The sequence below is a fragment of the Aethalodelphis obliquidens genome, unplaced genomic scaffold (genome assembly GCF_003676395.1).
Source record: "Aethalodelphis obliquidens isolate GAN/ISIS:26980383/991018 unplaced genomic scaffold, ASM367639v1 scaffold2, whole genome shotgun sequence".
In the NCBI taxonomy this organism is placed as follows: Eukaryota; Metazoa; Chordata; class Mammalia; order Artiodactyla; family Delphinidae; genus Aethalodelphis; species Aethalodelphis obliquidens.
The window spans coordinates 43,075,338-43,100,213 of record NW_020837946.1 but is presented as its reverse complement, the minus strand read 5'-3'; the positions used below and the strand labels follow the sequence as shown (position 1 = coordinate 43,100,213).

Here is a 24,876-nt window from a genome sequence, read left to right as displayed (position 1 = left end):
CCAGAATTATTATATTGAAGGATTGTATTCAACTTAAAATAATGTACTTCTTAGTTTGAACAGTTTACTTTATGGAATAGTTTTATTCTAAAAATTGTGCACAATTTTTAGTTTTAAGAGTCTCCGCTATTCATTTGTAAAAATTTGTTTTTCTCCATGATGGTCTTGAAAATGCTAGAATGCATTTTTTTTTTTAAGTAACATGCTTTCTGTTCAGTTCCTTCTTTACCATTTTATATTAAATATAATATTTAATTAAAACCAGATGTTGGAGATGGGGCTTGTTATGATTCATCATGGCTCATCCCTCAGATTTTTACGCACATTTATTCAGGTTACTTTAGTTCATTCACTGTCATGAAATTCAAGGCCAAAATTATACATGAACATACATTCAAGTATATCATTCATCCACTTTTATTTCAGATTGTAACACAGTTAAAACATTTGTTTTCTACACTGTTTAGAAATGGAAGGAATTTAACTGGACTGGGAGAGATTCTTTTTTTCCTCTTCTCCCTCTTTCTGACCCAGTAGTAGTTTATTAATGTGAATACCATACAATGCACATTGAAGAAATTTAGAAATTACACTGTCTTAGTCTGGACTTTTTGCTTTTAAAACTACTATAAGGTCATCTAGGGCAAAAATCTATCCAATATAAAAGAGAGCTGGCAAAACTTGACTTTTTTTAGAGTCCTTAACTACTTAAATAGTAATAGAAAAGGTACTTTTTAAAAAAATTGTTAAATAGACTGATAAATCTTTATTTAATGAACTGATTTTATTACTGTGGTTTTAAAACATTCCTTTCTAAATTTATATTGTGAGCATACGAAAGGAAGGAAATTTATTTTAAGGTTGACTTAGTTAACCTTACCTGTTTTGTAGATTGTAGATCTGTTAGTAATTTTAATAAGTTGTAGCTATAGAGATTTTTAAGATGTGTAAAACCAGCACTGATCAAAACTTCTATAATGGCTTCCTGATCCATTGACCTTTAATTAAAATGAATAGGCTACTAATTAGCACTTAGCACATTGCTTTTCTGGTGGCGTCCGTGGTATTTTTGGCATAAATTACAAAACACTTCTTATTGGGAACTGTTATGTTTTGGTTAAATAAAGAAGTGATGATCCTTGATTCCAAGTGCTTTGATGAACTCTAGTAAGCAGTCCAGTATGGAGGCTCATAGAAAAGAGTAATAAAATGACAAATTCTGGCAGTTGATCTCATAACACTGTTGTTATTATTAGACTTCTAACTCTAAATTTCATCTACTAATTCGAAAATATTTTAGTTAAAATCTCAGTGGTAGAGAACAATTTGGTATACTTATTTTTAGGCCAAATTTTATATCTGAGGACCTGATTTTTCTGGATATAGTATTATAAAAAATAATGATTTTATTTCATCAAGTATTTACCTTGCTGAAATGTTTTCAGTCCTAATGTATCAGATGATTAAAATTATCTATTTGGAGGGCTTAGCTTTTAAAAGGACAAATTCTTACCTGAGACAGTTTTAAATGTCTGTTTCATATTATATTTCTGGTGATTTTTGTTTACATAATGAAAATCTCTTTGGCCTAGCAATTCCACTTGGAACCCTTAGTTATAATTTTAATTCATATCCTGTAAACAGTTGAAGAATTTTTTTTATTTTTAAAACATAGTTTATGCTTTCTAGATATATGATGTTCTTTCATTTACTGTAATCTTGTAATTTATTAGAATCACATGGTTGAGCTGGAAAGTAATCTTAAAGGTTATCTGGTGCAAACTCCCATTCCTCCCAGCCCTCTTTTCCAGGTAGCACCTTGCTTTCTCAATTAATGTATTTACTTTTATTTTCTCTTTTTTGATGGGGTTGGTTTATGTTTTTTGGGACAGTTATTTGTTGGTTGTTTATTTTTATTGAGAAGCATAACTAGCAGTACTGGTTAATATGACTGTAAGTTATTTGGCAAACTGATTGTCCCATCAGTGTTTATTAAAACTACTTAATTGTATTTTTCTAGTATATAGTTATATGTCATGTTTATAAAGACTAGTAAAGTTAGAAGTGAATGTCACAATTATACAGTAGTTCTAAAAATAAAACATTACCCCAGAACCTTTGAAAGAAAGTAAAGAGTAGCAGAAATGTGACTCTAAAAATAAATGTTGCATCACTGGCTTTTTAAATTAAATTCCTTTGGGATTAGGCTAAATATATAAGTAAAAAGATTTTAAGTAACCAAAAGATTATTGGAGTCCTAAACAAATGTTTTCTGAAAAAAAAAAAAAAAATTTTTTTTTTTCTTTTTAGGTTGTCTTTTTTTCCCAGCACATTGTTTTTATTTTAGATGTTTGGATCTTTGAGTGGCTTCAGAATAAGGCTCTGTATTTGTCTATTATTCTGTTGTGTGTCTTGTCCTTAGCATCCACCTTTTTCATAGTTCTGGAATTTTTATTTTTTATTCATGAAGTAAATGTATATTGCTGTTCTTGAAATGCATTAATTTTTAAAAGACTTAGTTGACTTAAATGTTAAAACTTAAATATTATTACTCTTTAAAAAAAGTACCAGTTTCTTCTCAGAATTTAAACTTGCCTAGGAAGCTTTTCTCCCCACAAGTTTGTATAGGTGAGAACCTGAACTTTTAAGTGACTGGCTCTTGTTCAAATAAGCTCTGCTTGCTTTCACCTTATATCTATTAAAATTAGAATGATGCTGAAATATTAGCGTCAGTTATGCAAATATAACTATTCATGTTTGGGCCATTCCATTGTAAGATCCAAATTAAAATGATCATCTTCAGCCTCTTGTTAAACTTTTCCTTAGCTTAGAATTAATTATTATCACGAAACATCGCTAAGGATCATTACAATTCGTCCTTTGAGGGGATAACATAAAACTTAAGTCTTGTTTCCATTTAAAAGAGATTAAATGATGTGATATAAATTATTTATTGAACTCAATCCAAGGTCTGTTTTTTGTTCTTTCTCATAGTCCCTCAAAATTAAAGATCCTAATTGAAAAACTCAAAATCTGTTAATCTTGAGTATTGTTTCTTTTTCACCCTTTCCTATCATAATTAACTTTTGGCTGAAAATGAGGTAACTTTAAAAATTATATCAAAGTTGCTCATAAAATGGCTTTTCATTTTCAAATCTTCACATTGCTGATATGTTCATTTCCAAATCTTTTAATGTTGTTGACATTTGCCACTACTTTTATTTTAAATATTTTTTTTAATCCATAAGTGTTAAAGTGTAAACTTTTTTTCAATATGATATAGCTTATTGTTGGTAATTTATTTTACAATCAACTTTGAATACATGCATCTGTGGGTCCAGGTCTATGCACAAGTTTTATAACTTAAAGAAATGAACTAAATAATATTGTTTCTACTTTGAATTGAAATGAATAAATGCTACATTTTCTGCAAAATGGAACTTCATTTTGACATCCTTTCAAGTTGCACAACAAGTGATTTTGTTAAAATTTTTGTGGTGACTAATACTATTAACCCTCTTTAATCATACCAATAAAATATTTCTGCCTTAATGTTTCCTCTTTTTACCCAAAAGAGAAACTTTAGAGAATGGTTTTCGGGAGGAGGGAAGTAGAGCTTAACTTTCTATTACCTGTTTGTGAAGTGTTTCAACTAAAATATGCTGTTACAACAGTCATTGTATGACATTTTTTCTTTTTCACCTAAAGGAGAAACAAAGGAGAAAAAACGAATTGCTGTGTTTTTAGCCAAGTAATAAAAACTGGAGAAGCTTTAATTTTTATTTTGTCTCTGTTGTGCAATTTTATTTTACATCCACCATATATGTCTGCCACAGAACCATCACTGTTGTTTATTTGGTATCCCTTATATGTTGGGCTTTGTCATGTAATGATCTACTTACTGGCATGTTAGTACATTTACCTTGTACATGTGGGGCTTTTGGATAGAGAGCTGCTGATGTTTGCATATTGTGTTTTACAGTTTTTACTTTGTGAAAGTTCTTATTCATTGCCATTGCAAGGTTTAGAATTTTGCGTTAAGAATTAGGGATCTTCTGCAGAAGTTTTTAATAGATTGAAACTTTTGGTTTACCTAGTAATTTTTGGACTTATATAGCATCAATGAGTGCTGGCGTTTGGGCATAGGATCTGAGTGGGTAGCCTGATGTGATATACTGTGGGCATGAATTTCTGAGTTTTGTTTTGCTTTTCTTTTTATTTTTCTATTTACACACACACACACACACACACACACACACACACAGTGTTCAGGCAGTATGTTATGTGTTGGAGATGCTGCTCTAAGAGGCAAGGTTCCTCCCCCTGTGATGGTTACAATCTGTAGAAACAGGGAGGCTGCCTCAATTCTCTAGCTCTAGGATTGACGGGGCTGAGTTTTCTGTGCCATATACCAGCAAGCATATTAAATAACACTGGCATCTAAACATCCTTGGGACTCCTAGATAAAATTTCAGTTCCATCAATTGTATGTTTGGCTCACTTAATTCCACTCAGCTAGAGGTTCAGAAATATGCCATTCTTTAGTATTATATTGGCACAAATTTGTTACCCTGTGCCAACTCAATACGGTAAATCAGTGAGTTACTTTTTTTCATTTCTTATCTAGAAAACTTTAGAATATAAAGCTTGAAAAAAAAAAGCCAGGTGTTTGATAACTGACTAAGCAATCCCTGGAAGGTTGAAGGGATAAAATGAAGGGTGGTAACCAAAAAGTCTTTAAATATGTACCAAGAGAAAAAATAATAGCCAACATTTTTATGTCACTGTCAGCTTTTCTTCAGTAAGTAACAATAATAGACACTGACTTGTCTGTAGATGTACTTAATGCCAAGTGAGTTTGACATAAAGTTTTAAGGCTCAAGTCTAATATTCATAAAGGAAATTTTGTACAGTGACTCAATCTACCACTGATTTTTCACTATAATTCTTAAAATTTCAAAGAAATATTTCCAATTTGGTAAGTTAATAAAATTCACCCTTCAGGGCTTCCCTGGTGGCTCAGTGGTTGAGAGTCCGCCTGCTGATGCAGGGGACACGGGTTCGTGCCCCGGTCCGGGAAGATCCCACACATGCCGCAGAGCAGCTGGGCCCGTGTGCCATGGCCGCTGAGCCTGCGCGTCCAGAGCCTCTGCTCCGCAACGGGAGGCCACAACATTGAGCGGCCCGCGTACCAAAAAAAAAAAAAAAAAAAAAATCACCCTTCAAATCCTGACATTTATTTAAAGTACAATTATCTGTTCACCCACTCCTACCAAATAGATGACTAAATATAAGCCTAAGAGTCTATAAACACATGCATTTTTTTTGTTGTTTTTTTGTTTGTTTGTTTGTGGTACGCGGGCCTCTCACTGTTGTGGCCTCTCCCGTTGCGGAGCAACAGGCTCCGGACGCGCAGGCTCAGCGGCCATGGCCCACGGGCCCAGCCGCTCCGCAGCATGTGGGATCTTCCTGGACCGGGGCACGAACCCATGTCCCCTGCATCGGCAGGCGGACTCTCAACCACTGCGCCACCAGGGAAGCCCGAACTTTTTTTTTTTTTAAGCTCACTTTAAAACCATCTCATTAAGCTGCATGTTGACTGTAAATCTTCAGCAGAAAGGAGAAGAGAGAAAGGACTGGTTCAGACTATGAAGTAATAATGTGCCACCCTCCTGATTAGAAAACTACAATTAGCTTTCTTCATTAAGTATTTGCTCGCTGCTGGACCAAATGCACAGAAACAAACAGGTTTTATAGGACTTGGGGCCAAATCCAGTGACCGTGCTGTAATTTATTTTGCCCTAGACAACTTCCTTTGTAGAGATGCAAGGAAAAGGGAGGAAGGCAGTACTACTAGAGAAGTTAAAAAGTGTTTTACAAATAACGTGCAAAATAGGTGCAAAAGTTTATTCATTTGTTCATTTACCTTTATGCAGCAATTTGGAGCACCTCCTACAAGACAGGAACTACTCTATGTTCTGGGCAAGATCACATGAGACATGATCTCATAGACCATAAATACCAGGAGTCAATACAGAAAATAACAGCCTAGATAAGTAACTACATAAGATAATTTCAAATAGTGTTTATATCTACAAAAAATGAACTTATGTCACTGTTCTATCTTAATAATTTTGAAATCTCAAACTTTGTTAAGCAGGCACCCCCAAAAAAGGCTAACTTAGGTACTTCAGTCTGTATCATTACATAGTTAATTGTGGAACCAAGAAAAAGCCTTCTTTAGCTGGATTCTTGGAGTTAATGGCCACCTGGACCACTTGACAGAATAGTGTTTATCTTTTTGGAATGTTTAAATTACAAATATTTTTAAGTATAGGAAACAATAAAGAACTTCTTTAAGAACTGATACTGGTGATAATGGCCCATTTGCAAAGTTTCTACCTAATTCTGAGTAGGCTCTTCAATGCTCTAGAAGTCGATTTGGTGGCTCTTCACCCATTTTCCCAACCCTCCACTCCTACCTCTTACAGCCACCAATCTGTCCTCTGTACCTATGAGCTTGTTTTTTTGTTTTTAGATTCCAAATATGAGAGAGGTCATATAGTATTTGTCTTTCTCTGTGTGCCTTACTTTATGTAGTACAATGCCCTTGAAGTCCATCCATGTTGTCTTAAATGGCAAGATTTCGTTCTTTTTTATGGCTCAGTAATATTCCTGTGTGTCTCACAACTTTTTATCCGCTCATCCATTGATGGACACTTTGTTTCTGTATGTTGACTATTATAAATAATGCTGCAGTGAAAATGGGGGTGCATGTATCTTTTCAAGTTAGTGTTTTCATTTTCTTCAATAAATGCCTAGAAATGGAATTGCCGGATCATATGGTAGTTCTGTTTTTAATTTTTTGAGTAACCTCCATACTGTTTTCCATAGTGCTGCACCAATTTACATTCCCACCAACGGTGTACAAGGGTTCCCTTTTCTCTGCATCCTCGCCAACACCTGTTGTTTCTAGTCTTTTTGATAATAACCATTCTAACAGGTGTGATATTTCACTGTGGTTTTGATTTGCATTTCCCCAATAATGATGTAGAGCATATTTTCATGTACCTGTTGGCCGTCTGAATGTCTTTGGAAGAATGTTTATTTATATCTCATTCTTTAATTGGAGTATTTATTGTGTTGCTGAGTTGTATGAATTCTTTACATATTTTGGATATTAGCCCCTTATCAGACATATAATTTGCAAATATTTTCTCCTATTAAGTAGGTTGCCTTTTCATTTTGTTGGTTTCCTTTGCTGTGTAGAAGCTTTTTAGTTTGATATAGTCCTGCTTGTTTATTTTTGCTTTTGCTTTTGGTGTCAGATTCAAAACTATCACAAGACCTGTGTCAAGGAGCTTACTGCTTATGTTTTTTCTAGGAGTTTTATGATTTTAGGTCTTAGGTTCAAGTTTTTTAATCCATTTTTAGTTAATTTTTGTGTATAGTGTATGATAGTGGTCCAGTGTCATTCTTTTGCATGTGGCTGTCCAGTTTCCCCAACACTGTTTATTGAAGAGGCTGTCCTTTCTCCATTGTATATATTTGGTTCCTTTGTTGTAAATTAATTGACCATATATGTTTGGGTTTATATCTGGGTTCTATTCTGGTCCATTGATCTCTGTATCTGTTTTTATACCAATACCATCTGTTTTAATTACTGTAGCTTTGTAATATGATTTGACATCAAGGAGTGTGATGCCTCCAGCGTTGTTTTTCTTACTCAAGATTGCTGTGGTTATTTGGGGTCTTTTGTGATTCTGTACAAATTTTAGATTTATTTTCTATTTCTGTGAAAAATACCATTGTAATTTTTATAGGGATTGCATTGAATCTGTATATTAATTTGGGCAGTATGGACATTTTAACAGTATTCCAGTTCATGAACACAATATTTTTTTGTTTATTTGTGTTGTCTTCAGTTTCTTTCATTAATGCCTTGTAGTTTTCAATACAGGTCTTTCACCTCCTTGGTTAAAGTTATTCCCAGGTGTTTTATTCTTTTTGATGCAATTGCAAATGAGATTGTTTTCTTAATTTCTCTTTTTTGATAGTTTGTTATTAGTGTATAGAAATGCAACAGACTTATTGTGTATTGATTTTGTATCTTACAACTTCACCGAATTTGGTTATTCTAACTGTTTTTTGATGGAGCCTTTAAATTTCTATATATAATATCATGTCATCTGCAAATAGTGACAGTTTGACTTTTTCCTTTCCAATTTGGATTTCTTTTATTTCTTTTTCTTGTCTTGATGGCTTTTTATCTAGGACTTCCAATACTATGTTGAATAAAAATGGTGAGTGGGCATCCTTATTTTGTTCCTGATCTTAGAAGAAAAGCTTTCAGCTTTTCACTGTTGAGTGTGGTGTTAGCTGTGGACTTGTCATATATGGCCTTTATTATGTTGAGATACATTCCCTCTATGCCCACTTTGTTGACAGTTTTTATCCTAAATGGATGTTGAATTTTGTCAAATGCTTTTTCTGCATCTATTGAGATGATCATAATGATTTTTATCCTTTATTTTGTTAATTTGGTGGAACACATTTACTGATTTGTGGATGTTGAACCATCCTTGCATCCCTGCAATAAATCCTACTTGATCATGCTGTATGATCCTTTTAATGAATTGCTGAATTTGCTTTGCTAATATTTTGTTGAGGATTTTTGCATCTGTGTTCATCAGGAATATTGACATGTAATTGTCTTTTTTTGTGATATCTGTCCGGTTTTGGTATCAGGGTGATGGTGACCTTGTAAAATGAGTTTGGTAGAGTTCCCCCCGCTTCCAGATTCAGAAGATGCATTTTTCAGTCCGTTTGTTTGTCTCCTCTAAATGTCTGTTAGCTAAACTCAATTTATTAAAACGTTTATTAATCCTTACTTTTCACAGAACTCAAAGTTAGGGGTTTTCATTAATCCTATTTATGTATAAAAGTTCTATGATCTGGAACTTTATTATCCAAAAATGAATGTATCTTTATTCACATCTGCATTTTTTTTTAAATTAATTAATTTATTTGTTTTTATTTTTGGCTGTCTTGGGTCTTTGTTGCTCCACACAGGCTTTCTCTCGTTGCAGCAAGCAGGGGCTACTCTTCTTTGCAGTGTGCGGGCTTCTCATTGTCGTGACTTCTCTTGTTGCAGAGCATGGGCTCTAGGCATGTGAGCTTCAGTAGTTGCGGCATGCGGGCTCAGTAGTTGTGGCTTGTGGGGTCTAGAGTGCAGGCTCAGTAGTTGTGGCACATGGGCTTAGTTGCTCTGCAGCATGTGGGATCTTCCCAGGCCAGGGATCGAACCCGTATCCCCTGCATTGGCAGGCGGATTCTTAACCACTGCGCTACCAGGGAAGCCCCTGCACTTGTTTTTAGTGTAAATTTTTTTTTGGAAACCAACAAAACTAGAATGATTCAGTGATGAAAAGATGAAATAATGAAATATTCTATCCTCATTTAGAGACAGTTACAGTTGTCCTTCTATACATTTGATTTTTAGTTTAATGACTGTTAAATATAAGCAAAAATCACAAAAATATGCCATGTATACTAGACTATGAAGAAACAATTCTGCTATTAAAGTGTATTTAAAAACTAACTTCTGCCTTTCCCAATGTCTGTATTCTGGTGGTGAGTGGTAAATGTATGCATTTTCCATCTGTTCTCCTTTCTTCCAGAATTGCATTTATAATAATGTAGTACGGTACAAAAGTGGTCAAGTAGTCCATTTTTTCTCTGAAGTTGCTTTCCCACTTATGTAACTGTAAGAAAGTGGCTAAGACTCTTCTGGTCTCTAGGTTTCCTCTTCAATATTGTTAGTCCCTGTTTTACTTAGTTACCAAACAATTTTTCATCTCTTCTATATACCAAGAATTTTGTTTTCCTCTTGTGTGTGTTTTCTCCTCTTCTTTTCTGTTGCTATGTGTAGGTCCCCCACCAATGTCCAAAATTAGATCCTTTTATATAAGTTAATACATATAACCTTTAAAATTATTTTTCTTTCTTTCTTTTAAGAACCAGTTATCCCTCAGTATTTATTAGTTTTTGTTTAAACAGCATGTAACAGAATTAATTCAAGATATTTAGCTAATTTAATTTGGCAGAGAGTCAGATTTTATATAAACTAACCTTAGCATTATCTTGTTCATTATTCATTCATGAATTAGTTCTTCATTCAACTAGTGTTTATTTATTTATTGCCTATTATGTGCTAGAAACTGCCGAGTGCTTAATGTATGCAGTGGTTAATGAGACAAGTATGATCCAGCTCCTGGTGTTTGCAATCTAGAGGGGGTTGCAGATATGGAATAAATCATTACTAAAATAATTAAAAGGTGATAAGTGATTTGTTCATACTGATACATGTAGATCTATCTAGTTCATTTTAACTGCTATAAAGGAGGTGAAATGATATATACCATATGACACTTTTTATATACCCATAACAGACTTTTTGAGACAAATACACAACACAGTTAAAAGTATAAGAACATGCACTCCAGTCTTCAGTAAAGCTTACCTCTGGGAGGAAAGGGAGTGGATGCAGGGGAAATAGTTAACTGTATCTTTAATATTTTATCTCTTTAAAAAATACTAATCAAATATGATGGTAATAAATGAAAGGAAAAGTACAGAGTAGAGTGCTAGGAGAGGGTATAACACGAAGACCTCATTTTACCTGGATGAAGAGGTATGGTTAGTTTTCCATGAAAGGTGATAGTTAAATTTAGAATGAGTTAGAGGAAGGGCAGAGTAGGATTAATAGGATAGTCTGGTTTTAAAGGCTCCAGGACAGGAAGGAGTTTAGTACATCTCAGAAGGTGAAAGAAAGCAAATGTGAGGCAAGGTGAACAGAGATTGGCCCTGCATGAGTCTTAGAGATAAGATCACATTATGTAAGGGTAGGCCTTCTCATATTTTAATGTGCATCTGAATTGTTAGTGTCCTAATTTTAAAATGGAGATTCCTGAAGCCCAACCCCGAAGACTGATTTTAAAATCTGCATTTTTAGTAAGCATCCCAGGTGTTTCTGCTGCAGGTACTTCACTGAACACAGTTTGTCAAACATTTATATAGGGTTTTATATGCCATATTAAGAGTTCTGGACTATTCAAAGTGCAGTCGGAAACTTGAAGACTTTTAAGAAGAGGAATGACATGATTTGGTCTTTAAACACTGCTCTGTGGGAACAGATTAGAAAGAGACAAAAGTTGAAGTTCTGGGCCCGAAATGAGATGTGGTAGTGGCTTAGAATAGGGTATTAGAGGTGGAAAAAGTAGACAGATATGTGTTTAAGGGATGAAATTGGTAGCACTTGTTGATAGTATTTGGTGGGTGAAAAAGAATGAGATACCAAGTTGACTACCATGTTGTTAGTAGGAACAATAGGGCCGTTTGCTCCTGCAAACTTTGGAAGTACAGAAAGATTAATTTTGGTTATAACAATTAGGAATCTGTTTGACTACAGATATCAGGAGGTTGATCAACAGTGGTTTAGACAAATGGGGTTATTTTTCTAATATAACAAGTCTGGGGGTAGATAATACAGGACTAGTGCCATCAGCAAGGTATGCTTTCTGCTCTGACCAACCTTAGTGTGTGGATGTTAGACTTCATGCCTGCCACCTTATAGTTGCCAGATAGGTGTTTCACTTTTGGCCTCATTTGTATGGTCAAAGTAGAAGAAAGTGACACCTAAATCAGGTAAAAGAAGTTTCCCAGACACCCATCTGACACTGGCCAGACTAGATGTAAGGGAATCTAGGGAACTATTTTTTAATTGGGCTTATTGCTACCCCTAACAAGTCGAAATTCTGTTAGTCCATACCTACAGGGTAGGAAATGGATAATGGGTAGGCAATTAGCAGTGTGTGAAAGCTAACGTCTTTTTGGCATGTCTGTATTTGTGAGATATCCAAGTAGTGATGTTGAGTAAGTGTCAGATACAGGCCTAGAATTAGGAGGTTGGTCCAAGCTGGAGATAGAATTGTGTGAGTGGTCAGCATGGAAGAGTAGATTCAGAGCTGGGGGGAGGTATGTGAGATTGCTCCAGGAGACGGTGTGAAATGAGAAGGAACCCTAAGGAACTCCCATTTTGAAAGTAAGATAGAGTAGTAGGCTCCGTTTGGGGAAAGTGGCCAGAGAAGAGAAAATCCAGCATAGTGTAGTATCAGAAGTCAAAGAAAGAGTATTTTAAGAATTTTTGAGCAGTCATCTGTACCAAAGCAGATGAGTGTTAAGTAAGATGAGGAGTGTTCATTTACATGATGTCCTTCCTAATTTTCTTTCTTTTGGTGTAACAATGTCTTTTTATTTAGTAAATGATAATAGTAGATGGTAGGATTGTTTTTATTGTTTGCGCTCAGAAAATACAATATTGGTAGCCCATATTGGTAACTTCCTCCCCACCTTCTAAGAATATTTTATTGGCTTTGAGATTTAAAGGTCAGAGAACTATTTAGAGTAGAGCAGGTTTGGCTGCTGATAGAAAAGTAAAGAAGGAAAACTTGAAGTAGATACAAAAGAGAAGAAAAGGCCAATAAAGTGAGATCCCTGGAAAGAGATGGAGCTCTCAGCACAGTGGAAGATTAGGTTTGGTGGAAGGAAGAGCATCTCCAATAAAGTAGGTCATTGAGAGGCAAGCAGGCAGGTAGGTAGATTTGCAGACATGGTAGGAGGAGGTTGAGAGAGTTTCTGTCCATTGGTTTCCATTTCCCTGAAGAATATGAAAGAAGGCTTTCTGCTAAGAATGAGTTGTGGGGTTGGAGTGAGGCTGTGAGGTTTCAGAGCATAGAGAAGATAGGAAATGTTTGTTCTTGGAGAGTGGGAGAGAGAGCTGAGGGAAACATGGTGACATTGTTAGAATACTATTGAGGTTGGTATCCACAGATTTATGGTCCTGGCAGTCTGTTCTGTTGTACCTCCCACTCCCACCCCATCCTGTATCCTATGGCTGTATCCCAAATTTGGGCTTAGGAACTGCAGAAGATCAGGCAAGGGGTTTTAGAGCATTTACCAGAAAATTGATTTTAACAGTAGGCTTTTGAATGTACTTTAGCCCCTTCCTACATAGAAGGCATGCTTTTAGGGTATTTTAGACCTAGAAGGTCTTTTTCCCTTTTAGAAGCTGGTTCTACTTAAAGAACTTTCAACTAATATAGATTACACTAACAAGTGAATTTTGGGTATAATTTTGTCATGTCCATCCTCCTTACTTCACAGAATAAAGTATTACTGATAAGAATTATAAATGTTTAAATATAGATAGGTGTAAGCAGTCTCATGATAAGGCCTAATTATGTATATATAAAATGTTATGTTGCTTTATTTTTCTGTTTTTTTAAAATATTTTTTTCTGTTGTTTAATTCTTCCATTGTTGTGTTTTATTATTTTATTTTGTTTTTTTGTCTGTGCCGCACAGCATGTGGGATCCTAATTCCCTAACCAGGGATCGAACCCGTGGCCCCTGCAGTGGAAGCGCAGATTCTTAACAACTGGACCGCCAGGGGATTCCCTATTGCTTTATTTTTGAGGGTCTTAAAAACATCCTATTCTCCAGCAGCTTCTTGTATTATATGCGGGAGTAATATGTTCTCATAACTTGAATAGTAATCAAATTAGAACGTCTTTGAAAGCGTTTTGAAAAGTACATAGCACTAGAGAAACATATCGTTAATGTACGTGTTCTCTGTGTGTTGTCCATAAAGCACACATGTTGGAGTTTTCACAATAGAACTGTGAAATGAACATTAAAGAATGTAGAGACTTAAGTATGGCTCTCTGGAGACCAATGAAAATGAGGGATTTTTTTTTCCTAAAAGCAATCAGTAAGGATGTATTGTGGTTGGAATAGCTGTAGAGTAGTCATGTACATGTGCCTTGCTTTGTTGTGATAGCAATATTCAGGGCATGCAAAGGAGAGACAGGTCCTTTAACCCTAAACTGAAATAATTCTGTCTCTATTGCTGCCAAAACTTTGTTTTGTTTCTCATCAGAAAGAGAAACCTATCTCTTTCAGGAAACTTGTTTATATTTCCTTACTTTAAATTTATACCACACAAGTATAGCATCTTGTAATTCCAGTGGCCCTGATCCTGATTTTTTTTTAAGTAGTGTGTACAAGCATTTGGTGACCAATTTTTTTTCCTGTCTTCTTACTCTTTGCTTTCAGTTTCTTTGACTCTTCGGAGTTTTGTGTACTCGTCTTTTTCGTTAATAATAATCGTAAATAAGCATGACACTTTATCGTGCCAGAAGTGTGGCACCTTGTTTTCTGTCTGAACACGAATGTTAACTGATCTTCATAGAGTTTTATAAATATTTACTTGCATAAGAGAGGAAGAGAACCAGGAAGATAGGGAATATAAATAAAACTTTGATAGTTGTCAGTGCAGTACAAATACACTTAGGTCTGCCACATGGAAAAGGCACTTTTTGTTCTTCAAAGGAATAGCTGCCTTTGCCCTGCTTATTTCTCCTGTTTGCCGCTTGCTTCTTCATTAGAGTGCTGTTTGTCAGCCCACACAAAGATATGTTGTTAGCTACTTTTATACTCGGATATAAAAGGAGGGTTGCTTATGAGCCCATTGGTATCTTTAGACCATTCATTGGCATTTACCAGCAATAATATGAGCCACTGAGATAAGAAGTTTATTTGCTGCCAAGGCTGTAGCAGTCATACTTGCTCTATTCACATTAACCCAAAACTCGTATTTCATTTTTAGAGACTTAAACATAAAGAAGGAAGATACTTTCTTTTTTCCCTTTTTGGTATTGATAGGCTGAATTGAATGATTTGTTTTGTTCCCTTATTTTCTCTTCAACTAAAAAAAGCACCTCAATAGAAAATTAGTATCTCTGATTTCCCTAGAAATTGTTTCTTAGTTGCTATTTTCTGATTTTCTATCACAACATATTTTAGTCTTGGTACCATATTGGTGAGGAAATCTCATCTCGGGTTTTGTTAGGAATCTCTTGGCCCAGTGGATACTGAGTAGAGGTTGAAAGAACACTGACCCTGGCGTCAGACAGACTGCGCCTGAGCCCTCATTCTGCCACGTACCAGCACTGTTACCTTGCTCAAGTTCCTTGGAATAATAACAGGGATTTCAGTCCAGGGAGAGTAGGTGCTATATATTAGCTATTTTGTTGTAAAAAATATATAATCCTAATTATTTTGTCTTCATGGGTTGTTAGATTTCTTTGATATAATTGTGACTTCTTAGTTTAAGAGTAAGTAAATTTATTACAAATTAATGTACTCATTGAGAAATTTTGAAAATGGTAATGCTTAAGAGAGTTTATCACTTAGCTGATGGAGAGCAAAAGTGCAGTGTTTGGAGCTGCCATTTTGAGGTGGTATTTTGTAAGTGAAATTTCTATACTCTCTTTTTAGAGTAAAATTTACTGTTGGATTTATTCTTCTCTACTAAAATTATAGTATGAGAACCTCCTGCATTTGTGTAGAATTTTGGAAATGTGGTCATGAAATTGCTGAACTGTTATTCCTATAAAGGATTTTCTCTAATCCTCTGATCATGTCAGTTGGATTAGTTTTGTCTATATATAGCAAGAGTCGTCCCTCGGTATCCTTGGAGATTGGTTCCAGGATTCCTCCTTATCCCACCACAGATATTAAAATCCGAGGATGCTTACAGCCAGCCCTCTGTATTCCATATGCGGAACCCACGGGTATGGAAGGCCAACTATATATTAATAATTGTGTCTGAATAAGTCATTGGAAAGCTTAGGAACATGTGGCCTCATACTCAGACTGTCTCATCATAACTTTGTTTTACACATCCATACAAATGTTAAACTCAGCAGTAAGGGAAAGAGAGAATATCTTTGATCACGTACACGTTGTACAGGTTTATATTTCTAACCTTGTTGGCAAGTGGTTAATCTACATTTGCTGGAAATTTAAAGTTTTTCTTTAGCTATACTATACAGGCTTGTATTTTTTAACCTGACCTTAAGAAAAATATTTATGAAAGAAGGCTGAAAATTTATTTTCATTAAAAGGCTATAAAAGGCCAAGTTGGAGGTAAGCATTTAAAACAGAATTGGATCTGGAGTGATGATGGTTTATTTAACAGATGGAGAAGAGTATCCATTCCACAGCAACAGATACCGTAGTGAGCTAGAAATGAGAGAGCAGCTTACGTCAAACTGGACATAGTAGGAACAGAAGGATGGCTTTTCAGTTACCTGCTTTTTTTCGTTAAAGCCTTTCCAAAAGGACGAATTAGTCTCTGTATGAAGACAGAAACTAATGATGAAAAACAAGGGAAACCACAGTAATAGAATTGGAAATAAAATACTTGGAGTAAAGTGTCAAGCCAATGTATCCATCTTCCCTCCCTCCCTCCCTCCCTCCCTCCCTCCCTCATCTCTCTCCTCCTCTACCTTCTCCACTCCTGTCCTCCCATATTTCCTTCCTTCCTTCCTTCCAGTATTTTGGCAAAGGATCTTTATGGATTAAAGTTAAATTGCTATTTAGTCTTTTAGTTTACTTCTATCCTTTGGATACAGTCTGAGATCTATTAAGAATTGGAAATGTATCCCAGCTACATTACTAATTCATATGCTATATGACCTTGAGCCAAGACCTTTAACCTTAGTGGTAGTAATAAATATATTTTACAGCAAGCCTGTCAAAGATGTTTAAAAACAGTTATAATTTTTTATGTGGAATTTTTCAAGGTCATTCACTATAAATTACCATAAGTACAAAGTACTATGCTTATGTAATTCTAAAAATTCCTACTTGTACAGAATTGGGGTATTTGGGAGGAAGATACAAAAGATACATAAGATACACAATTCAACTTTTAAACAGGCTCAAAATAAATAGAATGATAGGATTGGAGAGAGGAATGTCATGTTTTAGACTTGTAAAATTGGTATAATCTATAACTGCTTCTAGCTCTTTTGGGAAAAAAAGTATGATTTTGATATGCCAAGCATGCCAGTGTTAAATGAACTCATATGAACTGTTACATTTTTGTTCCACTGTTGTCATAACTTTGTACAAATAAACTAAGATAAGGTTGTCTGGTTCTGGCAGGTTCCGATAAAGATATTTGATAAGGAAAGTCTAGTAGTACTGGAAAATCTGCAAATAAAAGGAGAACTTAACGTTTAATTTATAAATTTTTAGTGGCTACCTGCCCAAGTGAAGTTTCTTTTTGCTAGGCAGAGACATACATTAGACCTCAGAGTCCTTGATCTACATGGGGTACTGTTCTGCTGTATAAGCTCTGTTTCTTTGTACTGAGGAATGATTCATCAAAACACAGGCTCCATGCCTCTGGCAGCTACTGTTAGTTAACTCACTGTTTTCTGGACCCTGGCCTTCTTGACAGGTATTTCAAAATTAATATAACTCAAGTATCCATTGGGAAATTAGGAGAATGAGGCTTGATCAGTGGCTAGCACACCTACATCCTTTGCAACAGTTGGCTTGGAGTTGGATGAGTCATCTTATAGGTTGTCCTCTCCTTCAGTTTGGTTTGTCATAGCAGTCATTCCAGAGGGTGTGTCAGTTTGAGGAGTATTTATGGAACTCTTTTAACAGGCCACGAAGTGGACTGTCCCTAAGTGAAATAACACTCCATCTGCTGTCTCAAAACTGTTGAACTGTTCCATTGTCTTTCTTGGCATTCTACTCATAGCTCACTTCTTGATTTATGCAAACCTTAAAAATATAGGTGGCTACTTGCTAAAGAGGCATTCGTAGTTTTAGTTTTAAATGGTGCTTTGTGCATGTGCTGCCTCCTAGTGTTTTTCTGTCTTGGAGTGAACGACACATTTTATACTTCTCTGTGAGCTGAAACATGTTTGTGAATAAAGTGTTAGTAGTATACCCTCAAGAAATTGATTATACCCTAAAATCAGCCTTTCTTGGGTCTCATTAATAAGGAATTTTCTTTTAGAGCTTTGGAAATAGTGAATAATTAAGTGACTAAGTGGTATATACGATATATAATAAAATATCTTCAAACTTGCTTGGTCTAAATACAGAATTTTAAAAAGGGATGTATTTCATGCATACAGTAACTGAAATAGGTCAAGGATTTATTGCTTAGAAGGATAATATATTTTAAAGAGTAAGAACTATGGGTAGTTAATATATCAATGGTTTGCACATAAGAATTCTGGATTTCTCTTGAGTAGTGGGGGAGATAAGAAACACAAGTAAATATACCATATGTGATAGTGCTGTAGTGAGGCAAATGTAATAGAGATGACTTCTGATTTAAGAGATCGGTGTAGGGCTCACAGAGAAGGGATTAAGAATAACACTGCAGTGAGAAATGGGTGGAGAAAAGGTACTTTCAGGAAATAAATAGTATGCACTATGGTTTAGTAGGAGCAGAAGGTATGTAACTGATGACTCCTTGGCACATGCTGTCACAAAGCACTATGTGGGTAACTGACAACAGGCTGCGTGGGTAGTGAATGCTGGATGGGATGCTTGGGGGAAGGGGCTTTCAAGCTAGCCCTTGCAGAAAGGGAAGGATTTGATTAGGAATCTAGATGTTCCAAAGAAAGGAGCATAGGCACTAAGATAAAAACAAAACAAGGGTAGTGAGAGAGACCAGTTTTTTACTCTGTTGAAGTTGAGATTTACACTGAAGAATCTTGAATGCAAGGCTAATGAATTTAAATTTTATCAGGAATGATTTGGGGATTTTTTTTTTTTTTGGATACTCCCTTGCTGAGAAACCTTTAGTGGTTACAGCACCATTTTGAGAAGATGATTAGACGTATGTGGGAAGGTTTTGGAGGGTGGAAGAAGGACTAGAAGTAGAGGCACCAGTTAGGAGGATTGAATAAATGTGGTAATGGTATTTGAAGAAGTAGAAGTCAAGGGAGGTAGAAGAATTAATAATGATTACAATTTAATCCCCAAATGCTGGTAGCAATTTGAATATTTGATGCTTCTGGAGAGAATATTGATTTAGTCAGTCAACACTGGTTAACTGAAATATAATTGACATATAACATTGTGTAAGTTTAACTTGTACAGTGTGTTGATTTGAGTCAACCTATATTTAATGAGTACTTATGTGTGGTAGGCACTGTGGTTATAGTGGGGAAGAGAAAAGACAAGGTCTCTGTCCACTTGGACCGTATGTTTAGAAGGGGAGACAAGAAACGTGTGTGTGTGTGTGTGTGTGTGTGCGTGTGTGTGTATGTAAGTGTATATATGTCAGATAATGATAAGTCCTCTGAAGAGAAAAGCAAGATAAGGGATAAGGAGTGATGAAAAAGAGGGCAATGTTTTAGAGTCAGTGAGCTTACATTTGAGTAGAGACCTGAATGAAGTGAGGCGTGGAGGCTCCCCACTACCTGGGGAAAGAGCATCCCAGGCAGCAGCACAGCAAGTGTAGGCCCTGAGTGCCCCGAGGACCAGCAAGAAGACACACCTGCCTGGAGAGAGCCGCAAGGGGCAGAGCGGTGGGGAATGAGATGCACAATGTAACCAGGGAACAGAGCATTTAGTGTTGTGAAAGCCATGGTAAGAAGTTTGGATTTTATTCTAGGTTTCACAGAAAGTCACTGGGAGTGCCACAATCTATATTTTCAAAAGATCCCTGTGGCAGCAGAGTTGAACAAGTGGAACAGTTTAGGAGGCAGTCTGCCAGGTGAAATAAGGTGGTGACTCAGAGCCTAGGGTGATAGTGATGGAGGTGGTAAGTGGTGGGATTCCAAATATATTTTGGAAGTGGAGCAAATGCGTTTGAGCTAGATGTGGGTTGTATGAAGTAGAATGCAGGAATACTCCCAGAGTCTCTATGGTCGGTTTGTGTGAATTAGAAAAAGCTAGTTCTGCCTCTTGGTGTAAGCAGACCCTCTGAGCACGTTTCTGTGAAGAGGGCTCCCTTGCTCCCATAGACATACCTGGGCGCTAGGCACCAGAGGTAGGTGAGAGGAGCACGGGCTGAGTACGCCTACTTGGCCAGGCATCCTGGTGGGGGGCTCAGTCTGTGCCATCAAATGCAGCAGGCCTGGATCATGACTCAGTTTCTGGCCTCAGCAACTGGATGAATTGTAGTGTCATCCCAGAATGAGGGACTGTGCAAGAGGAGCTAACTTGGGGTGAGGGAAGGTGGTGGAAATCAAATTCTAATTCGAGCAGTGTCAAGTAGGCAGATGGACATGGACTTTTGGAGGCCAGGCCGTTGGGGCTACAGAGAGGTTTGCTCTCTGTAGTTTGAGTTTGAAGTGACAGCATGACGAGCAAGTGGAGCTGTAGAATTAGGGTTTAGGAATAGAGATTTAGGTTAAAGATGTGTATTCGGAAGTCATTCCGCCCAAAGGGATATATGAAACCTTTGAGGGAAATTACGTTGAAAAACAAGAAGTACGGAGACTGCCTTTGGGGAGTTATCAGGCAGTGGAAAGTGGGAAATGATTCTGCAAAGCAGTCAACAGGAGGAAGACCCTGGTAATCAGCATTATGGAAGACAAGGAGTGAGGGCGGGGCATGTTGGAGAGCTCAGAAAGGATCAGGGCTAAGGAAGGCTGCTGAAGCTTTTGAGGGAACTACTGAGAGGTAATAGTGGGTATGAAGGTAATTTGCAGGGAATTAAAAATATAACCTACTTTCAGAAAACATGCACTGAAAGGGGGTAACAATGGGGTTATATATTGGTTTTTCAAAATAGGATGGTTGTGTCCTTATTAAGGCAGAGATGAGGGAACCAGTAAAGGAGGAAAGGAAGAGAGAATAGGTATTCAAAGCCGACGTTTTGCATAAGAGAGGAAGGAGAGATGGAAACAATTTATCATCTTAGTAAAGTTGTGGTTAGGGGTCATATGTTTTGGGGGTCACCACTGGTATTAAAGGTCTGAATAAAGTATAGAAGGGAACCAATAAGAGAAAAAATTGTCAAGCAGTGATGAGAGACCAGTTGGAAATATGGAGAATCATTTGTAATAGCCCATAGTGTTTTTCTGTGGGCCCAAGAGCACAAGGGAATTGAGAATTCCAAATTTATCCAATTTTTAAACGTTAAGGGCACCTGAAACCATGGTTCATGACCCAGAAGGGTGCATATCAAAATCACCTGGAGACTTTTTTCAAAATATTGTATCCCCTAAAATGTGTCAAATTGAGGTGTGGGAATAGGACGACTAGAAATGGGAGGAGAGATGCTTACATATACTTTTAAAACATTCTGGGTGATTCTGTTAAACTCCCACCCGCATTGAGAAAACTGTTCTTGACTTGGGGTTAGTAGGAAAGTGACAAGAGTGCAGGCTGGGCGGGAGTAGTAAAGGGTAGCCCGAAGGGAAGCTAATGGACTGAAAAATTAAGAGTAAGGCTTTTTGGAGTGATCTCAAAAATAACAGTAAGTAGCAGTAAAATTTGGGGGTGTGCTCAGCTGGTTAAGTTCCTGTACTGCAGAACTTTTCATGTGCATACAAAAGGCTCTGTATCTCCAAGAAGGGGATTTAATATTTTAAGAAAATACCTGATCACGGAACCCTTCTTTTCATGGCGCCTTTGTGAACTAGTTTCTGCAGAACACATTTTGAAAATGCTGAATTAGGGAAGTCCAGCAACGGTTAGTTCCAGTTCGATTTAAAAGTTCACAGGTTGTGGAAAAGGGAAGCTGTAGTGGAAAGGTAGAATGTCCAGGTTAAGATCTAGATCTTCCAGGGCTGTGGCTTTGTTTGGGGATAGCTGGGTTACTTTCCATCCCTCCAGGTAAACTGTTTTCTACTACTGAGTCCAGTATCAGTTGGATCATCAGTATGAATGTTGAAGTTGCAAAGTTTAAGACAAAAGTGGGGATTTATGAAGTATTTACAAACAGTGTATGTTCAATAGTTTGGTTTCTCAAAAACAGGGTTGGATGGTCTTTATGAAAGCCGACCCAAATCCAGTGGCCTTTAGGATAACTAGCCTCTTCCTTAATTAGTGACAAGAAAGTGGATAATATCAAAAGAAGATACACTTTGAATTCTTGGAGCACTCAATGTCAGTGACTTAATATTTTGGGAGTCTATCCACCTTTTGGGCCGAGGCAGTGTCACAGGCTCTGAGAATGCCCCCATTGGTACTGCCTGGCCATTGAACTGAAGACTGCCTTTCCAGTGGAGTATAGTTCACTGAAGTGTAGCAAGTTTGAGATGATTAATACTGAATGTTGTCGCTGAAGATTTCCAAAGAATCCAGTGATTGGTGAGGACAGGGATTGTTGGCAGGGATTAGACATTTATATAGCATGACTTAGTTTTTAATAATGATGTGATGTGAATTTTATGAGTATACAAGTCAGCTCCCACCACTGAGACATACTAAATGAGAAAGGTTCCAATTTTCAGTTGCCCCAACTATGTGTGTTTCACAGGTCAGAAGTTTCCATTCTTTTGTGCCAGTTGATATCATTCCATTCCTTCCCTCATGTCTCTTTATTGTTGGATTTCCCCTCATAATCGTCTTTTTTTTTTTTTTTTTTCTGTACGTGGGCCTCTCACTGTTGTGGCCTCTCCCATTGTGGAGCACAGGCTCAGCGGCCATGGCCCACGGGCCCAGCCGCTCTGCGGCATGTGGGATCTTCCCGGACCGGGGCACGAACCCGTGTCCCCTGCATCAACCACTGTGGCACCAGGGAAGCCCCATAATTGTCTATTTAAAAAGAAAAAAACACACGTGTGTTCTTTGTGATTACAGCAGTATACTTATGATAAATTTTTGTGTGTGACCCAGCTGAAGTGTTCAAACCACATGGAAGTCACTTACCTGGTGACAGTTGTACATTCTATGTATTTATTTTCCCCTGTGGATACCTCAACTTTCTTTTCTTCACAGGTAAAGTCGGTGATAAACCTTTTGTTTGCTGCATATACTGGAGATGTATCTGCACTTCGAAGGTATGTTAACAGGGTGGGTGAGCATATGGCTTACAGATGTTTATGAAGTTGCTTCTGGGCAAAGGGCCACTTTAAAGCTAAATAAAGTCTCACTTCCATTTCCCTCTAATAAAAATGATCCAAAGTTATATTAAGTTCCCACTTCCAGTGCCTTAGTCTCGCTGTACAGTCTGTTCCTTTTCAACCTCCTATAAAAGCCCAGTCCTCTGTTTTCCCAAGTGGTAACTGTTCAATTAATCTGGCTAATTGGTATTAGTGTTTTACTGGAATTGGACAATGACTTTTCAATCCCCATCTACCCACCACTCTCCATCTTTGGAGGTGAGGGGGGTGGGCAAATAGGGGTATTTGGTGTTCTGCAGATCCCCAGTGTTGGAAAGGTCATATAGGACTGTATACTTAACATAAGGTCTCTTGTAGAGAGTTGCAGCTGAACTTTAAGGTGGAAAAATGTCTATGCTTAATTTCCACCTTCATTTTAAAGTGTGATTAGTACTTGCATCAGCAGTATTGTATTATAAACTTTAAAGCTGCTAAGAGACTAGATCTTAATTGTTCTCACAAAAAAGAAATGAAAATTATGCCCCATGAATATTTGCCAACACTACAGTGGTAATCGTCTTGCAATACATAAATGTATCAAATCAACTTGTTGTATACCTTAAACTCACATACCTTTATTTCAATAAAAATGTGCACTTTATTTTTTTAATTTTAAAGTCTGATTAGTACTTGTAGACTGTAAAATGTTAAAGAATGGGAGCCTTAGTGAAAACATTTAACTTTAGTATAGTTGTTAGTTTCTTGCCCTTCCGAGGCACAAATTTAGGGTATCGTTGTGCCACCATTCTTGAGTTTTGGACAATAGTGTAATGAAGCTTAATTCTGTGAGAGATGGTGAACATTTCCTCTTACCCAAAAAGAGCAAAGCTAAGAAAGAACGGTGAAGTGGCATTTACTCAAGGTGTCTGTGTACTGGTTGAACAGGGTGTCCCATTAGTGAGCCTGGTGAAGGATGACACCTTTCTCACAGGACCTTAGACTGAACTGATGGAGGAAATGTTACAAAAGTGAATTAAATTTTTTATATGATGAATAGCTATACTTAACAAATTTTCAGATTTGCTTTGTCAGCCATGGACATGGAACAGCGAGACTACGATTCTAGAACAGCACTCCATGTAGCTGCTGCAGAGGGTAATATATGAACCACTCATTTATTAATTTTTTTTGAGACTTAATTTCTACTTAATACTAAAACCTGCTTGTTTTCGATGTAGGTCATGTTGAAGTTGTTAAATTTTTGCTGGAAGCCTGCAAAGTAAATCCTTTCCCCAAGGACAGGTGAGCCGTTACTTTCTAACATATAATTGGCAAGCCAGTGTTTTATCATACAGGGCTCTAATAGTTAGATGGTGGTATGTTTAAATCCACTATGTATATGTTGGAGTCATTATTGAACTTGCTGTGGAGCCTTATAAAGGCAACCAACAAAACCTTGTTTCTGTTCAGTAGATCGTTCTCTCTCCTATATCCTCTTTCTTACCTAAGGAAGTTCTCTTAGAATTTTCTTGGTTAGTCTGTCAGTCATTGTATTGTATGAAGAAAACAATTCTTGTTGTCTGGAAAGATAAAATAGGAATTTTATCCTCATGGGCCTTTTGACTACACAGGGTAGACAAGATAAACATTTGCAGGGGCATATGAAATATGTGTAAGGAGATTACTGTTACAGACCTCTAAAATGAATATATTGGAGTTTGTTGAAATTCCTGGATTTGGTTGGAGTCAGTTTTAGAAAGCTTCATGGAAGTTGAATTTTAACCAGTGCTTTGGGGAAGAGATGAGATTTGAGGGCACAGAAGGAAGAGAAGGGCACTCCAGACAGAGTGGGAGAAATATGCCTGGAATATGTTCTGCTCCTCTCCTCTCCCTTCTGGTCCACATGGAAAATTGACATTCATCCTGCGGTAAAATACTGT

The 24,876-nt window shown here is 36.8% G+C and overlaps 1 protein-coding gene across 2 annotated transcripts in view; it reads left to right on the top strand.

Moving 5' to 3' along the window:
* The window catches only part of GLS (glutaminase), a 78,423-nt gene that overhangs the window by 48,713 nt on the left and 4,834 nt on the right, over positions 1 to 24,876 (top strand). For both annotated transcript variants that reach the window (XM_027125531.1, XM_027125556.1), the window contains 3 exons: positions 22,833 to 22,894; positions 24,015 to 24,091; positions 24,175 to 24,238. In XM_027125531.1, the coding sequence (XP_026981332.1) occupies positions 22,833 to 22,894; positions 24,015 to 24,091; positions 24,175 to 24,238 (203 nt within the window). The remainder of the gene's footprint in view (positions 1 to 22,832; positions 22,895 to 24,014; positions 24,092 to 24,174; positions 24,239 to 24,876) is intronic.